This window comes from Oncorhynchus mykiss, chromosome 20, assembly GCF_057628025.1.
Source record: "Oncorhynchus mykiss isolate SJ-2025 chromosome 20, ASM5762802v1, whole genome shotgun sequence".
NCBI lineage: Eukaryota > Metazoa > Chordata > Actinopteri > Salmoniformes > Salmonidae > Oncorhynchus > Oncorhynchus mykiss.
Window position 1 is genome coordinate 49,628,382 of NC_143041.1, and position 18,060 is coordinate 49,646,441.

The window sequence follows — 18,060 nt, forward strand, 5'->3', positions numbered from 1 at the left end:
TTGAGAACCATATCAGGCCAAACACAGAAATAGACAAACTAGACATACAACATAGAATGCCCACTCAGATCACACCCTGACCAAACAAAACATATAAACATACAAAACAAACTATGGTCAGGGCGTGACAATCATCATCATCATCATTATTGCAAAATGCATCATCATCATCATCATCATTATTATTTCTACCATCATCATCATCATCATCATCATCATTATTACTACCATCAGCATCATGATCATTATTACCATCATTATCATTATGGTCATCATCATCATTATTATTAAAATCATCATCCTCATCATCATCATTATCATTATTACTACCATCATCATCATTATCATTATCACCATCATCATCATCATAATTAAAATCATCATCATCATCATCATTATCATTATTACTACCATCATTATCATCATCATCATCATCATTAATACCATCATCATCATTATTATTAAAATCATCATCATCATCATCATTATTACTACCACCATCATCATCATCATCATTATTACTACCACCATCATCATCATAATCATCATCATTATTACTACCATCAGCATCATTATCATTATCGTCATCATCATTATTATTAAAATCATCATCATCATCATCATCATCATCATCATCATCACCATCATTATCATTATTACTACCATCATCATCATTATCATTATCACCATCATCATTCACATAATTAAAAGCATCATCATCATCATCATTATCATTATTACTACCATCATCATCATTATCATTATCACCATCATCATCATCATAATTAAAAGCATCATCATCATCATCATTATCATTATTACTGCCATCATCATCATCATCATCATTATTATTAAAATCATCATCATCATCATCATCATCATCATTATTACTTCCACCATCATCATCATCATCATCATCATTATTATTACCATCAGCATCATTATCATTATTAACATCATTATCATTATCATCATCATCATCATCATAATTAAAAGCATCATCATCATCATCATCATCAATATTACTACCACCATCATCACCATTATTACCACCATTACATCATTATTATTATTACTACCACCATCACCACCATTATTACCACCATGACATCATTATTATTATTACTACCATTATCAGCATCATTATTACTACTATTACCATCAGTATTATTATTTTACCATCATCATCATCCTTATTGCTTCCATTAGCATCATTATTATTTCTGCCCACCATCATCATAATCATCAATATCATTATTATTTTTTCCATCACCATAATCATCATCATATTAATCATCATCAACATTGTTATTACCAACATCAGCATTATTACCACCATCAATCATCATTATCACTTCCATTATCATCATCAATTTTACTTCCATTATCATCATTGTTATTTCTTCCCATCATCATCATAATCATCGATATCATTATTATTATTTCCATCATCACCATAATCATCATCATCGACATTATTACTACCATCATGATCACCATAATCATCATCATCGTCATTATTACTACCATCATAATCATCTTCATCATCTGTATTACTACCATCATGATCATCATCATTATTACTACCATCATCATCATTATCATTACTACTACCATCATCATCATTATTATTACTACCATCATCATCATTACTACCATCATCATCATCATTATTATTATATCATCATCGTCATTATCATTACTACTACCATCATCATCATTATTACTTCCATCATCATCATCATTACTACCATCATCATCATCATTATTATTATATCATCATCATCATTATCATTATTACTACCATCATCGTCATCATCATTATCATTACTACTACCATCATCATCATCATCATCATCATTACTACCATCATCATTATCATTACTACATCTTCATCATCATTATTGTTACATCTTCATCATAATTATTAACATCATCATCATCATTATTATTACTACCGTCATGATCGTCATCATTATTATTACTACATTATCATCATAATCATCATTACATCAACATCCTCATTATTACTACCATCATCATCATCATCATTACTACCATCATCATCATCATCAGCATCATCAGCATCTTCATCATTAATACCATCATCATCATCATTATTATTATTACTACCATCTTCATCTTCATCATTAATACCATCTTCATCTTCATTATTACCATCATCACCAGTCTTTTTCCTCCCTGTAACATCATCAGTAGCAGGCGTAAACATAATAACGATCATCTTCTTTGTGACTGTTAACAGGTCAGTTGGAAATCATGCAGCGCCTTATGTCACATCGCCGATTTTAGATAAACAACAAATGTCGGTTCATATAAGGGTATTATATTGGTTGAAAGCCTAAATTCTTGTTAATTTAAATGCCCTGTCCAATTTACAGTAGATATTACTGTGAAAAAATGCCATTCTATTGTTTGAGGAGAGCTCCTAACAACAAACCCTTTTTTCACCGCGATAGGTTTGATAAATTCACCTCTGAAGGTGAAACGTTCTGAAATGTTACTCTGTTTAATCATCCAAAGGGTCCCAGAGATAACGTGAAGTGTGGTTTTATTAGATAAAAACCTTTTCCATATTCTAAAAAGATCCATATAGCATGCATAATCAATTTTGTATTTCCACTCCTTCAATTTGCAAAGAAAGATATCTGTGAAAATCTCACCCTAAACGTTGTTTCAACAAGTCAAATGATGTCTGTATGTATTCCTCAGAGAGCCTAGAACGTGACCAGAATTCGCTATACCATTAGGGGTGTAGTATATCCTATAGCACACCATATTTGGTCAGAGAGTGGCGCCTTCATGGCAAGCCGATGACGCAGGCGGTCTTCACTTGAACCAGTCGGGGTCAAACAAAGAGAGCTAGATAGCCAATGAGCTGGGCTTTACGGGAGTATCCGGAAACCATGTATCTGTCGTAAAATGTAGCTACTAACCTTGTACGACAGCAAGCCTTTTCATTTTGGACAAACATAAGGATATTCAGAGTTATGTTTGGTTGTTTTGGTTTTGGTTGTTTTGCAAATGTTGAATTTATAATATGGCTACTAATACTGGAAAAGCTAAATCAAAGTCCAAGTATACAGATTTGACGATATTCTTGCAGAAAAATGGAATATGAATGCAAATGTCTGCTTCACGTTTTGCCCAAATGTACCTGGGTGAATTCACGCTAAATGTCATGTAGTACGCTCATACTTCAAGTTATCCGTCTGAAACTTTGCACATACACGGCTGCCATCTTGTGGACACCATTGGAATTACAACCAGAGTGATGGCTGTTCTGCTGCATTTCAAAGAAGGTGGTTGGTTTTTTCTTTGTATTTTCTTCTCCCAGATCTATTGTGTTATATTCTCCTACATTCAATTCACATTATTCTCCTACGTTCAAATCACAAACTTCAAAGTGTGTCCTTTCAAATGGTACCAAGTATACAAATGTCTTTGCTTCAGGGCCTGAGCTACAGGCAGTTAGATTTGGGTTTGTCATTTAGGTGAAAATGTAATAAATGGGGCTATCTCTGAACAGAATCCTCAATTACGTGTTTTCAAATTCCCAAATTAGATATCTGTTATTTCGCACGGACAGAAAGAGATATTGACACAATGTACAAAGAAAATATGAAGAATGAGTCCACTATCCTAAAGACTTCCAGCACCTGCAAATAAATTATCACCTAGAAACTAAATCCATTCTCAGACACCATGGACACATTTTGGCCATCCAACCATAGTCCTTAAAACGTTTTAGTACGGTGGGCTAAAACAGGGTCACACAGAGTATTTATTGGTAGCAGTAAACACATCTACGAAGGTATACACCTCACACACATAGTTATGGGCTGAAAAAAAGACACCTGTATCATGTCAGACATCGAGTTGAAATGTATTACATTTTGAGTTTGCATCCCAATATTACAATTGATACACATCACAGAAGACTGAAATATCACAACACCACTTGACATACAAACACTGGATTTTCAAAATAATGTTAATTAATTATGCAATTATTAAAAATATTCATTACATTCCACCCATGAGGTCACTAGGTCAATTTACTGCCAAACTAATGGTATGGTCCATAATTCATACTTTCCTCTTCCGTACTGTGCACTAAGGCCAATCAAACAAAATGTTGCAATATTGAACGTTCCGCTCCCGTCCGCACATGTTCATGGGATACTTTTCCAAGGAGGTGAGTGGACGCGGAACCAGACATGTGGATGGTCACAGAAGGTACACATTAGGCATTAGGTTTATTTATGTGTAGAAGATGAGTTCAGGTATCTGTCCCCCTTGGACTCCGGTTCCGTTGGTACTGTCTGACGAACACTGGAACTGAAACGTCACCTTCCCACACTGCACCTCCGTCATGCCTTCCTGTCCAAAGTAACTCAACTCGCTCCCATCCAGAACCACGCTGGCCGTGTAGAACATATCCGGTTCTATCTGCACAGGGTACTCAAACCACACGGGGAACGTGTTGCTAGAACCATCAGAGAAGTATTTACTCAGGTTCTGTCCGAGGAGAAGGCCCTGGCGTTTGAGCTCAATCTTAGCCGAGTACTCCGCCGATCCGCAGCTGGAGCCATAGAGGCCGAACCCAGCGATGAAGATGCGTTGGTCCACTGTGAACTGAATGCTGTCGCAGCGTCCCCGGTAGCGCCACTGGTTGCTCCGGTAGGCACAGGACTGGAAACGGTGGCATTGCTGAGAAGACAGGCCCTTCCGTGGTTGGCTGGCGAACAGGAGGTCCGGTTTCTTGGCTGCGGTGTACCACAGGAAGATGTCGTTGGTTTCGTTCAGGGTCAGGACGCCTGATTGAGCAGCACCATTGGCAAAGTCATCCAATGTCATGGTGGGGATGCGAATGAGGAATACGGCCTTGCCCAGCACCTACAAAAGAAAGAGGGTTGATTCATTCATTTATTCAAAAAAATATATACAGTTAAAGTCGGAAGTTTACATACACCTTAGCCAACTACATTTAAACTCAGTTTTTCACAGTTCCTGACATTTAATCCTAGTAAAAATTCCCTGTCTTAGGTCAGTTAGGATCACCACTTTATTTTAAGAATGTGAAATATTTGAATTAGAGTAGAGATAATTAATTATTTCAGCTTTAATTTCTTTCATCACATTCCCAGTGGGTCAGAAGTTTACATTAGTATTTGGTAGCATTGCCTTTAAATTGTTTAACTTGGGTCAAATATTTCGGGTAGCCTTCCACAAGCTTCCCACATAAATTTGGTGAATTTTGGCCCATTCCTTAAGACAGAGCTGGTTTAACAGAGTCAGGTTTGTAGGCCTCCTTGCACGCACACACTTTCTCAGTTCTGCCCACAAAAATTGTTTGTACAGATGAACGTGGTACCTTCAGGTGTTTGGAAATTGCTCCCAAGGATGAACCAGACTTGTGGAGGTCTAAAAAAAATTCTCGGAGGTCTTGGCTGATTTCTTTTGATTTTCCCATGATCTCAAGCAAAGAGGGACTGCGTTTGAAGGTAAGGCCTTGAAATACATCCACAGGTACACCTCCAATTGACTCAAATGATGTCAATTAGCCTATCAGAAGCTTCTAAAGCCATGACATAATTTTCTGGAATTGTCCTAGCTGTTTAAAGGCACTGTCAACTTAGTGTATGTAAACATCTGACCCACTGGAATTGTGATGCAATGAATTATAAGTGAAATAATCTGTCTGTAAACAATTGTCTGTAAACAATGTCCTAACCGACTTGCCAAAACAATAATTTGTTAACAAGAAATGTGTGGAGTGGTTGAAAAACTAGTTTTAATGACTCCAACCAAAGTGTATGTAAACTTCCGACTTCAACTGCATATATTAAAACCACACCTGGTAAAACCTAAATACTTAACACACTAGAAACTGAGGAGCCATACAAAGTACTCCTAAACATGCCATACCATTGTGTATCAGCATAAGATATCATCAATAATTACATTCATAAGAGAATGTAGTGACCTTCACCCAACACTCATGCTGCCAAACATGCCCTTGTAAAACTGACCATCCTACCGATCCTCGACTTCGGCGATGTCATCTATAAAATAGCCTCCAACACTCTACTCAACAAATTGGATGCAGTCTATCACAGTGCCATCCGTTTTGTCACCAAAGCCCCATACACTACCCACCACTGCGACCTGTACACTCTCGTTGGTTGGCCCTCGCTTCATACTCGTCGCCACTGGCTACAGGTTATCTACAAGTCTCTGCTAGGTAAGGCCCCTCCTTAACTCAGCTCACTGGCAACCCCACTCGTAGCATGCGCTCCAGCAGGTATATCTCACAGGTCACCCCCAAAGCCAATTACTCCTTTGGTCGCTTTTCCTTCCAGTACTCTGCTGCCAATGACTGGAACGAACTGCAAAAATCACTGAAGCTGGAGACCCATATCTCCCTCACTAACTTTAAGCACCAGCAGTCAGAGCAGCTCATAGATCACTGCAGCTGTACATAGCCCATCTGTAAACAGTCCATCTATCTGCCTACCTCATCCCCATACTGTATTTATTTATTTATCTTGCTCCGTTTCACCCCAGTATCTCTACTTCCACATTCATCTTCTGCACATCTACCATTCCAGTGTTTAATTTCTATATTGTAATTACTTCGCCACCATGGCCTATTTATTGCCTTAACTCCCTTATCTAACCTCATTTGCACTCACTGTATATAGACTTTTAGTTTTCTTTTGTTCTACTGTATTATTGACTGTATGTTTTGTTTATTCCATGTGTAACTCTGTGCTGTTATAAGTGTCGAATTGCTATGCTTTATCTTGGCCAGGTCGCAGTTGTAAATGAGAACTTGTTCTCAACTTGCCTACCTGGTTAAATAAAGGTGAAATAAACATTTAAAAAACCACCTAGCAACCTCGTCAACCTCTTACCATAATGGCTAAAATGTTGGGTTGGTAATTACTGTCATTGTTGCAGTAATCCAGTTAGTAATACCTTGCGTTTGTTGTCGATGGAGGTGGTGAGGTCCTGTCTCTGACACTCTGCCTCGGCCCAGCTCAGAGCTGCCTCAAACACCACCTCCTCTTTGGCATTGAGGGTCTCTCTCTGGAGGATACTCTCTAGTGTCTGGGAGTCGATGTGAGTGAAACCCTCCGACCTCAGGGCCAGCTCTGCCTGGGCATCAATCACCTGGTGGGATGAGGGTGGGCAGCGTGAATAATCTGTAGGCTATAGATGCGTTTTGGCCGCATCCTTCTTCAGCATGCAGAGACAACACACTGGTCAAATTGAAGATAGCAGACAACATCAATGATAAACGCATTTTAGCCCAAAATATACTGATCAAAAATATAAACACAACATGTAAAGTGTTGATCCCATGTTTCATGAGATGAAATAAAAGATCCCAGAAATGTTCCATACGCACAAAAAACGTATTTTTCTAAAATGTGCACAAATTTGTTTACATCCTTGTTATAGGTAGCATTTCTCCTTTGCCAAGATAAACCTTCCACCTGATATGTGGCATATCAATAAGCTGATTAATTAACCCCTTAAGGTCGATGTTTGCACCCCCGAGGAAATCTAATTTGCAAATTAAGCTAGATGCTTCTCTGTTCACTGCATCAGTCCACATCTGAAAGGTTAAAGAGATAGAGGTCTTTAGGTGTTTATCAGACCATGAGTCCCTAAAAGAGGCCTTCTCACAAAATCGTCTGTAGCGTCCGAACGGTTTGTTCTTCATTTTGCCCTACGACCCCAACAAGAGTCTTGGAACTCGTCTGAAGTCAGTACAGCCAATCCGCCAACTTCTGTCTGTAGCGTTCAAACAGTTTGGGATACACACTAACATGACCCCTCTGTGGAAAGATGAGACTCTCACAACCACCCACATATTGTTGTTTTGCTGTAGGACTCCCACAGGCCTCACAACCACCCACATATTGTTGTTTTGCTGTAGGACTCCCACAGGCCTCATAGGACTCGTCTGAAGGTCCCCCGGTACCAGTTGAAAACATGTATGGAAGTATATGTCCTGTGTGTCCTGTGTGAATCTAAGTGTGCGTTCTCTAATTCTCTCCTTCTCTCTTTCTCTCTCTCGGAGGACCTGAGCCCTAGGACCATGCCCCAGGACTACCTGACATGATGACTCCTTGCTGTCCCCAGTCCACCTGGCTGTGCTGCTGCTCCAGTTTAAACTGTTCTGCCTTATTATTATTCGACCATGCTGGTCATTTATGAACATTTGAACATCTTGGCCATGTTCTGTTATAATCTCCACCCGGCACAGCCAGAAGAGGACTGGCCATCCCACATATGCTCTCTCTAATTCTCTCTTTCTTTCTCTCTCTCGGAGGACCTGAGCCCTAGGACCATGCCCCAGGACTACCTGACATGATGACTCCTTGCTGTCCCCAGTCCACCTGACTGTGCTGCTGCTCCAGTTTCAACTATTCTGCCTTATTATTATTCGACCATGCTGGTCATTTATGAACATTTGAACATCTTGACCATGTTTTGTTATAATCTCCACCCGGCACAGCCAGAAGAGGACTGGCCACCCCACATAGCCTGGTTCCTCTCTAGGTTTCTTCCTAGGTTTTGGCCTTTCTAGGGAGTTTTTCCTAGCTACCGTGCTTCTACACCTGCATTGCTTGCTGTTTGGGGTTTTAGGCTGGGTTTCTGTACAGCACTTTGAGATATCAGCTGATGTACGAAGGGCTATATAAATACATTTGATTTGATTTGATTTGATATATATGGAGACTGTTTAGAACCAAAAATCAGGGGTTAAATACACTGTTTCCTGATGTTTCTTCTATTTCTCAGATATAGGACAGACACGTCAGAACAAACTTCCTTTAGATATTTTGAGGGGGACTATGTGTTGTTCTATGTAGTGAATATGTGACAGGTTACCAAAAATGTTACGTCCCTGAAAACAGGGGAGAAATAAATATGTAACATGTTTCATTTAATACATGTTTTTGATACTTCAAGGGGTCTTAAAATTCTAAATCAAATAGCAAAAAAAAATAAATCATGGTTATGGCCTTAATAAAACAATTAATTATATCTTAGTAGAACCCCTCCCCCTCACCCACCTCCATCAGCTTGGACAGGGCTTAGACTCACAATGCCACAGATTTTTCAAGTTTTGAGGGAGCATGCAATTGGCATGCTGACTATTGGAGTGTCCACCAGAGCTGTTGCCAGAAAACACAATGTTAATTTCTCTACTATAAGCTACCTCCAACGTAGTTTTAGAGAATTTGGCAGAAAGACCAACTTGCCTCACAAACGCAAGACCACGTGAAACTTTGTTAGCCCAGGACCTCCACATCCAGCTTCTTCACCTGCGAGATCGCCTGAGACCGTCCACCCGGACAGCTGATGAAACTGTGGATTTGCACAACCAAATCATTTCTCTACAAACTGTCAGTAACTGTTTCATCCATCTCTGTGGCTCATCATCCTGTGACCTGACTGCAGTTCGGTTTTGTAACCGACAAAATGCTCACCTTCAATGGCCACTGCAATGCTGGAGAAGTGTGCTCTTCACAGATGAATCCAGGTTTTCAACTGTACCGGGTAGATGGCAGACAGCGTGTATGGCGTCGTGTTGTCGTCGTGTTGTCGAGCGGTTTGCTGATGTCAATGTTGTGAACAGAGAACCTCATGGTGGTGGTGGTGTAATGGTATTGGCAGGCATAAGCTATCGACAACGAACACTATTGCATTTTATCTATGGCAATTTGAATGCACAGAGATACCATGTCGAGGTCCTGAGGTCCATTGTTGTGCCATTAAGCCACTCCCAACACCTCATGTTTCAGAATGATGATGCACGGTCCCATGTCGCAAGGATCTGTACACATTTCCTGGAAGCTGAAAACGTCCCACTTCTTCCAAGGCCGGCATACTCAGACATGTCACTGATTGAGCATGTTTGGGATGCTCTGGATCGACGTGTTCGACAGTGTGTTCTAGTTCCCGTCAATATCCAGCAACTTCACACAGCCATTGAAGAGGACTGGGACATCATTCCACAGGCCACAATCAACAGTCTGATCAAATCTATGCGAAGGAGATCTGTTGTGCTGCATGAGCCAAATGTTGGTCACACCAGATACTGACTGGTTTTCTGATCCACGCCCCGACCAACAGATAGATGCATATCTGTATTCTCAGTCATATGATATCCATATATTTTGTCCTAATTTATTTATTTCAATTGACTGAAGTCATCTTTAAAATTGTTGCATTTTGATTTTTATATTTCTTGTGTAGCGTATATTCGTAGCATTATATATGACAGTACCCATAATGCCCTATCCCTATGTTACATATCCTGTTCTATCTTAGGAAAGATGTTCCTGAACCTCTTATAGTGACCCATCTTCTTTCCAATAAATGCTGTCAGAAGTAAAACTACCTCCTTATCAAAACACTATTCACAAAAAAGGTTTCTCACTGTCTCCTTGTCAGTATACTATTCACAAAGGTTTCTCACCTCCCAGCATCGCTGCGTCAACTTAGGCTCCTCAAACAAACAGCTCTGTGACAGCAGGATGCAGGCGTTCTTGGCTGAAAGGCTAGTCTCCAGAAAGTTAACACAGGCTCTGGCCAGGTGGGGCACAATGTACTTCTTAGCAGTGTAGAGCGTGGCCAGCACTGTGTCAGCACTCAGGTCTATCTCATCACAATAGATGTACCTGGGGATAGGTGCAGGTAGAGGGGTGGTTATTAGAATAATAATTGTAATATTATTATTTTTTATCAGCTATTTTTGATTTGACTCTTATTATTGATGATTGATTAATGTACTGCTATAAAAAAAGCTGTGTGAAATATTAGGTGTAGAAATCAGTATCTTTTCTTGTACTGAATTTATTCTCGACTGACCTCACCACCTCCATCCCAAGGCCTATAACATTATCAGTGTACATTTCAACACTGTGTTTGTGTTCCAAATGGTACCTTGTTCCTTTCATATCGCACTATATTTAACCAGGGACAATAGGGCTCTAGCTACAGTTTGATAAGCGAGGTGTGTGTGAGTGAGAGTGAGAGTGTGTGAGAGAGAGAGAGAGAGAGAGAGATAGAGAGATAGAGAGAGAGAGAGAGAAAGAGAGAGAGAAAGAGAGGAAGATGATAACAATAATGAGAGAGAAAGGTTAAATTTGGAATTCAGAAATAGAGGGAGTTGAAGAGGAGAAAAATTGAGGGAAACGATAGGACTTCTTCCTTACTTCAACATTGCCAGGAATGCAGCAGGCTCCATGTCCGTAATCCGGATTTCATCCTTGTTTTCCGCAAGCTCTCCATAAAACATGGCATGGAACACTGAACTGCCAACAGCGAGAACATACTGTTGGAGAGAGAGCATAGATGGTGAGACAGAGAACTGGAAGACAGAACAGAAAGTTAACACAGGCTCTGGCCAGGTGGGGCACAATGTACTTATTAGCAGTGTAGAGCTGTTGGGGAGAGAGAAGAGATGGTGAGACAGAACATACTATTGGAGAGAGAGACGAGATGGTGAGACAGAACTGGAAGACAGAACATACTGTTGGAGAAAGAGAAGAGATGGTGAGACAGAACATACTGTTGGAGAGAGAGAGAAGAGATGGTGAGACAGAACATACTGTTGGAGAGAGATGAGAGATGGTGAGAGAACTGGAAGACAGAACATACTGTTGGAGAGAGAGAAGAGATGGTGAGACAGAACATACTATTGGAGAGAGAGATGAGATGGTGAGACAGAACTGGAAGACAGAACATACTGTTGGAGAGAGAGAGAAGAGATGGTGAGACAGAACATACTATTGGAGAGAGATGAGAGATGGTGAGAGAACTGGAAGACAGAACATACTGTTGGAGAGAGAGAGATGAGATGGTGAGACAGAACTGGAAGATAGACCATACTGTTGGAGAGAGAGAGAAGAGATGGTGAGACAGAACATACTATTGGAGAGAGATGAGAGATGGTGAGAGAACTGGAAGATGATGATGATGATGATGATGATGATGATGATGATGATGATGATGCACCTATGTACTGTCTTAAGTATCGGAGGACAGTTAGATAAAAGTCATGTAGTGGAGGACAGTTAGATAAAAGTCTTAAGTAGTGGAGGACAGTTAGATAAAAGTCATGTAGTTGAGGACAGTTAGATAAAAGTCATGTAGTTGAGGACAGTTAGATAAAAGTCATGTAGTTGAGGACAGTTAGATAAATGTCTTAAGTAGTGGAGGACAGTTAGATAAAAGTCATGTAGTTGAGGACAGTTGGATAAAAGTCTTAAGTAGTGGAGGACAGTTAGGTAAAAGTCATGTAGTGGAGGACAGTTAGATAAAAGTCTTATGTAGCGGAGGACAGTTAGATAAAAGTCTTGAGTAGTGGAGGACAGTTAGATATCATGTAGTGGAGGACAGTTAGATAAAAGTCTTATGTAGTTGAGGACAGTTAGATAAAAGTATTATGTAGTTGAGGACAGTTAGATAAAAGTCTTATGTAGTTGAGGACAGTTAGGTAAAAGTATTTTGTAGTGGAGGACAGTTAGATATTATGTAGTTGAGGACAGTTAGATAAAATTATTTTGTAGTTGAGGACAGTTAGATAAAAGTCTTAAGTAGCGGAGGTTATTTGAAATCATGCTCTAGTGATAAATGATCCCTACCTTAATCTCAAATATCACCCTTGGACCGTGCAGATCAGGAGAAGGGTTCAATCCCTGCTGGTTATACTTACCCTGTGTCCTGGAAGTCTCTGAGTCCCTCCTGTCTGTCCCACCACGAAATGAACGTCGGCCATCAACTCATTGTTGAACATCACAGAGTTTCTGAAAAACAGACCAGAGGAAGATCAAAGTACATCACCTGTGCTGTATAGTAAGAGTAACTCTCATACACTACATGACCAACAGTATGTGGACACCTGCCCGTCCAACATCTAATTTCAAAATCATTGTTATTAATATTGAGTTGATCTGCCCTTTGCAGCTGTAACGGCCTCCACTCTTCTAGGAAGGCTTCCCACTAGGTCACTAGAATTCTATTCAGCCACAAGAGCATTAGTGAGGACGGGCAGCTTCGGTGTTCCAGTTCATACCAAAGTTGAGAAATGGGGTTGAAAAAGGGGCCATCCCAAAACGGTTGCTACAAAGTTGAGAAATGGGGTTGAAAAAGGGGCCATCCCAAAACGGTTGCTACAAAGTTGAGAAATGGGGTTGAAAAAAGGGGCCACCCCAAAACGGTTGCTACAAAGTTGGAAGCATAAAATCGTACAGAATGTCATTGTTTGCTGTAGCGTTAAAATGTCCCTTCACTGGAACTAAGGGGCCCGAACCATGAAAAACATCCCCAGACCATTATTCCTCCTCCGCCAAACTTTACAGTTGACACTATGCATTGGGGCAGTTAGCATTGTCTTGGCATCCACCAAACCCAGATCCGTCTGTCGGCCTGCCAGATGGTGAAGCGTGACTCATCACTCCAGAGAACACATTTCCACTGCTCCAGAGTCCAATTGTGAGCTTTACACCACTCCAGCCAAAGCTTGGCATTGCGCATGGTGATCTTAGTTTTGTATGCGTCTTCTCGGCCACGGAAACCTAATGCATGAAGCTCCCGACGAACAGCTGTTGTGCTGACGTTGTTTTCAGATGCAGACCTCGGTAGTCAGTGTTGCACCTGAGAACAGACGATTTTTACACGCTACGCGCTTCAGCACTCGGCAGTCCCATTCTGTGAGCTTGTTTGGCCTACCACTTCGTGGCTGAGCCGTTGTTGCTCCTAGACATTTTCACTTCACAATGACAGCACTTACAGTTGACCGGGGCAGCTCTAGCAGGGCAGAACTTTGACAAACTGGAAACTGGAAAGGTGGCATCCTGTGACGTTGCCGCAAACTGGAGACCACATTCTCAGAGGCAGTGTTCATTGTTGCGGGGGACAACAAAAGTAATTTGAGAACCATGTTCCCAAATTATTACCAACACATCAACTGTCTAACTTGTAGAAATTCTCCCCTTGACCACTGCTACACACCTTTTCAACATGGGTATAAGCCCCTCTCCCGTCCTCCTTTCGGAAAATCTGACCACGATTCCATCTTGCTTCTCCCCGCCTACAAACAAAGACTAAAGGGGGAAGTTCCAGTGATCAAGTTTGTACAGAATTGTTCGGACCAATCAAAATTCACGCCCCAAAACTGTTTTGATCACGTGGACGGGAATATGTTCTGTGTCGCCTCTGAAGATAATGTCAATGAATACGTCGACTCAGTCACCCGATTCATCTAAAATGTTCTGATAGTATCTTTCAAACATACCCAAACCAAAAACCGTATAACTCTCTGGTATGTGAGTTAGTTAGTGTCACCTACCTCTGGTAAATGAGTTAGTTAGTGTCACCTACACCTCTAGTATAGTAGTTAGTTAGTGTCACCTACTCCTCTAGTATAGTAGTTAGTTAGTGTCACCTACCCCTCTAGTATAGTAGTTAGTTAGTGTCACCTGCCCCTCTAGTATAGTAGTTAGTTAGTGTCACCTACCCCTCTAGTATAAAAGTTAGTTATTGTCACCTACCTCTCTAGTTAGTTAGTGTCACCTACCTCTCTAGTTAGTTAGTGTCACCTACCTCTCTAGTTAGTAAGTGTCACCTACCTCTCTAGTAAGTCAGTTAGTTAGTGTCAGCTACCTCTCTGGTATATTAGTTAGTTAGTGTCACCTACCTCTAGTTAGTTAGTGTCAGCTAACTCTCTAGTTAGTGTCACCTACCCCTCTAGTTATTTAGTGTCACCTACCTCTCTAGTTAGTTAGTGTCACCTACCTTTCTAGTTAGTTAGTGTCACCTACCTCTCTAGTTAGTTAGTGTCACCTACCTTTCTAGTTAGTTAGTGTCACTTACCTCTCTGGTATAATAGTTAGTAAGTGTCACCTACCTCTCTAGTTAGTAAGTGTCACCTACCTCTCTAGTTAGTAAGTGTCACCTACCTCTCTAGTTAGTTAGTGTCACCTACCACTCTAGTTAGTTAGTGTCACCTACCTATCTGGTATATTAGTTAGTTAGTTAGTGTCACCTACCTCTCTGACATATTAGTTAGTTCGTGTCACCTACCTCTCTAGTTAGTTAGTGTCACCTACCTCTCTAGTTAGTTAGTTAGTGTCACATACCTCTCTAGTTAGTTAGTGTCACCAACCCCTCTGGTATATTAGTTAGTTAGTGTCACCTACCTATAGTTAGTTAGTGCCAACTACTTCTAGTTAGTTAGTGTCACCTACCTCTAGTTAGTTAGTGTCACCTACCTCTAGTTAGTTAGTGTCACCTACCTCTAGTTAGTGTCACCTACCTCTAGTTAGTTAGTGTTACCTACCTCTAGTTAGTTAGTGACACCTACCTCTAGTTAGTTAGTGTCAACCTCTAGTTAGTTAGTGGCACCTACCTCTAGTTAGTTAGTGTCACCTACCTCTCTGGTATATTAGTTAGTTTGTGTCACCTACCTCTAGTTATTTGGTGTCACCTACCTCTCTAGTTAGTTAGTGTCACCTACTTCTCTAGTTAGTTAGTTAGTTAGTTAGTTAGTTAGTTAGTTAGTTAGTGTCACCTACTTCAAGTTAGTTAGTTAGTTAGTTAGTTAGTTAGTTAGTGTCACCTACCTCTCTGGTATATGAGTTAGTTAGTGTCACCTACCTCTCTAGTATATTAGTTAGTTAGTTAGGGTCACCCACCTCTCTAGTATATTAGTTAGTTAGGGTCACCTACCTATCTAGTTAGTTAGTTAGTGTCACCTACCTCTCTGGTATATGAGTTAGTTGGTGTCACCTTCCTCTCTAGTAGATGAGTTAGTTAGTTAGGGTCACCTACCTCTCTAGTATATTAGTTAGTTAGTGTCACCTACCTCTCTAGTAGATTATTTAGTTAGTATATGGGTTAGTTAGTATATGGGTTCGTTTGTTTGTTAGTTAGTAAGTTTGTTAGTTAGTTAGTGTCACCTACCTCTCTAGTAGATTAGTTAGTTAGTATATGGGTTAGTTAGTATATGGGTTAGTTAGTTTGTTAGTTAGAAAGTTGGTTAGTTAGTTAGTTAGTGTCACCTACCTCTCTAGTAGATTATTTAGTTAGTATATGGGTTAGTTAGTATATGGGTTAGTTTGTTTGTTAGTTACTAAGTTGGTTAGTTAGTTAGTGTCACCTACCTCTCTAGTAGATTATTTAGTTAGTATATGGGTTAGTTAGTATATGGGTTAGTTAGTTGGTTAGTTGGTTAGTTAGTTAGTGTCACCTACCTCTCTAGTAGATTAGTTAGTTAGTATATGGGTTAGTTAGTATATGGGTTAGTTAGTTGGTTAGTTGGTTAGTTAGTTAGTTAGTTAGTTAGTGCCACCTTCCTCTCTAGTAGATTAGTTAGTATATGGGTTAGTTAGTATATGGGTTAGTTAGTTGGTTAGTTGGTTAGTTAGTTAGTGTCACCTACCTCTCTAGTAGATTAGTTAGTTAGTATATGGGTTAGTTAGTATATGGGTTAGTTAGTAAGTTGGTTAGTTAGTTAGTTAGTGTTACCTACCTCTCTCGTATAGTAGAGTACAGCCCCTGCCAGTTACACTTCTGAATGGTATTGTTGTTATTCAGGTTCTGTTGTTGGTTCTCCTGTACCGTGGTGGCAGACGACCCTTCACCCTGCTTCTTAGGGAAAATATCTGCCATCTTCTTTTTCTTCTTGTTCTTCAGGGTAATGATCTCGTAACACACCGGAGGCAGCTTGGACCCGGTACTGCCCCCGGCAGCGCTGCCGCTGTTTACTGTCTTTTTGGAGCTCTTGGAGCTCGGTGACTTGCTCTTGACGGACTCTGGGAGCATCAAGAGGAAGGTCAGACATTTCATGTTCCGGCCCTTTGCATCCACCATGAGTGTGTTGTCCCGCCGAGCAGTGGGAGTATATGCAGAGAGGGGGGGGGGGGGGGGGGGTGCTCGGACAGGACAGGACAGTGGAGAGCAAAGGGCAAAGAGTTAGTCAGTCAGAAATCCTCCTTCTACTGTACCGTCGGTTCATCTTTTAGGAAACAGTCACAAGGTTATCCTGCACTCTCTCTCTTCTCCTTCACTTTACTCAAGAAAACAGAAAGGTAGAATCTAATGCTTTTTCTGGAGAAGATAGACTTTTCTTTTCCTCCAGTTTTCCTTTTTATAAGTTTGATCTGGTGACAGACGGTCTTGTTGGGTACCCATCGCTATTTGTGCCAGATACCGTACCAATGAAGTCCTTAGTGAAATCACTCTCCTCTCTCTTCTATCTCCTCTCTCCTCCGGTGAGTGCTGGCGTGACAGCCAAGAGATTTAGTGCAGCTGCAGTAGTCCTAAGGCAGACAGCCTGCTTTCTCTCTCTTTCTTTTTCTCTCTCTTTCTATCTACCTTTCTCTCTGTATCTCTATCCGTTCTTTCTCTCTCTGCTTATCTCTTTCTCTCTCTGTTTCTCCCTCTCTTTCTCTCCCGTTATCTCTCTCCTTCTCCGCTCTGTAACTCAGGTCCTGTCTCTCCTGCAGGATGCCCTGTGTAAGCAGCTCCGGTGTCTGTGCTACACTCTGCTCCCTTCCTCCTGTATTCTGCTGACTACAGCAGATGAAAGGATGAGGATGGAAAAGAAGGGAGAGAGAGAGAATGAGATAAACCCCCCCACCACCACCATCAAGCAGCACAAGGCATCCTCAGCAATGTCAGCCAATAGGCACGCTCAGGATCCCTGATTGGCTGTTGCAGTTGAGTGCAGTACAGTGCCTACTAGGATATGCTAAGTCAACTCCTTCTATTAAAGTGACAGCCGTGGCCCCCTGAGAATGATATATGGCTGCACCCTATTCACTTTTTAGTGCACTACTTTGGACAGAGGTCTCTGGACAAAACTAGAGCACTTGTGTAGGGAATAGGGTGCCATTTGGGATGTCACTCCTAAATATATGATTTGTTATATTGAAAATATTGTAAATACTAAGACAGGGAATTTTTACTAGGATTAAATGTCAGGAATTGTGAAATACTGAGTTTAAA

At 40.7% G+C, this 18,060-nt stretch overlaps 1 protein-coding gene across 1 annotated transcript; it reads right to left on the minus strand.

Moving 5' to 3' along the window:
• Positions 1-2,555: 2,555 nt before the first annotated feature.
• On the minus strand, positions 2,556-17,795 carry LOC110499524 (BTB/POZ domain-containing protein 3-like). The gene is made up of 6 exons (XM_021576656.3): positions 16,583-17,795; positions 12,767-12,857; positions 11,265-11,383; positions 10,526-10,727; positions 7,006-7,200; positions 2,556-4,920 (listed from the first exon to the last, which is right to left on the minus strand). Exons 1-6 carry the CDS (start codon positions 16,921-16,923, stop codon positions 4,285-4,287), a joined length of 1,584 nt encoding a protein of 527 aa, XP_021432331.3. The 5' UTR covers positions 16,924-17,795; the 3' UTR covers positions 2,556-4,284.
• Between the last annotated feature and the right edge of the window lie 265 nt (positions 17,796-18,060).

What these genes read in the sequence shown, in the direction of transcription:
- LOC110499524 (XM_021576656.3), bottom strand. Translation starts at nt 16,923, where the DNA reads ATGGTGGATGCAAAGGGCCGGAACATGAAATGTCTGACCTTCCTCTTG. An exon ending in TACTCTACTATACGAGAGAG is followed by an intron (nt 12,858 to 16,582) that starts GTAGGTAACACT and finishes TCTGTTTTTCAG; the next exon opens with AAACTCTGTGATGTTCAACA. An exon ending in CCATCGACAACAAACGCAAG is followed by an intron (nt 4,921 to 7,005) that starts GTATTACTAACT and finishes TTTCTTTTGTAG; the next exon opens with GTGCTGGGCAAGGCCGTATT.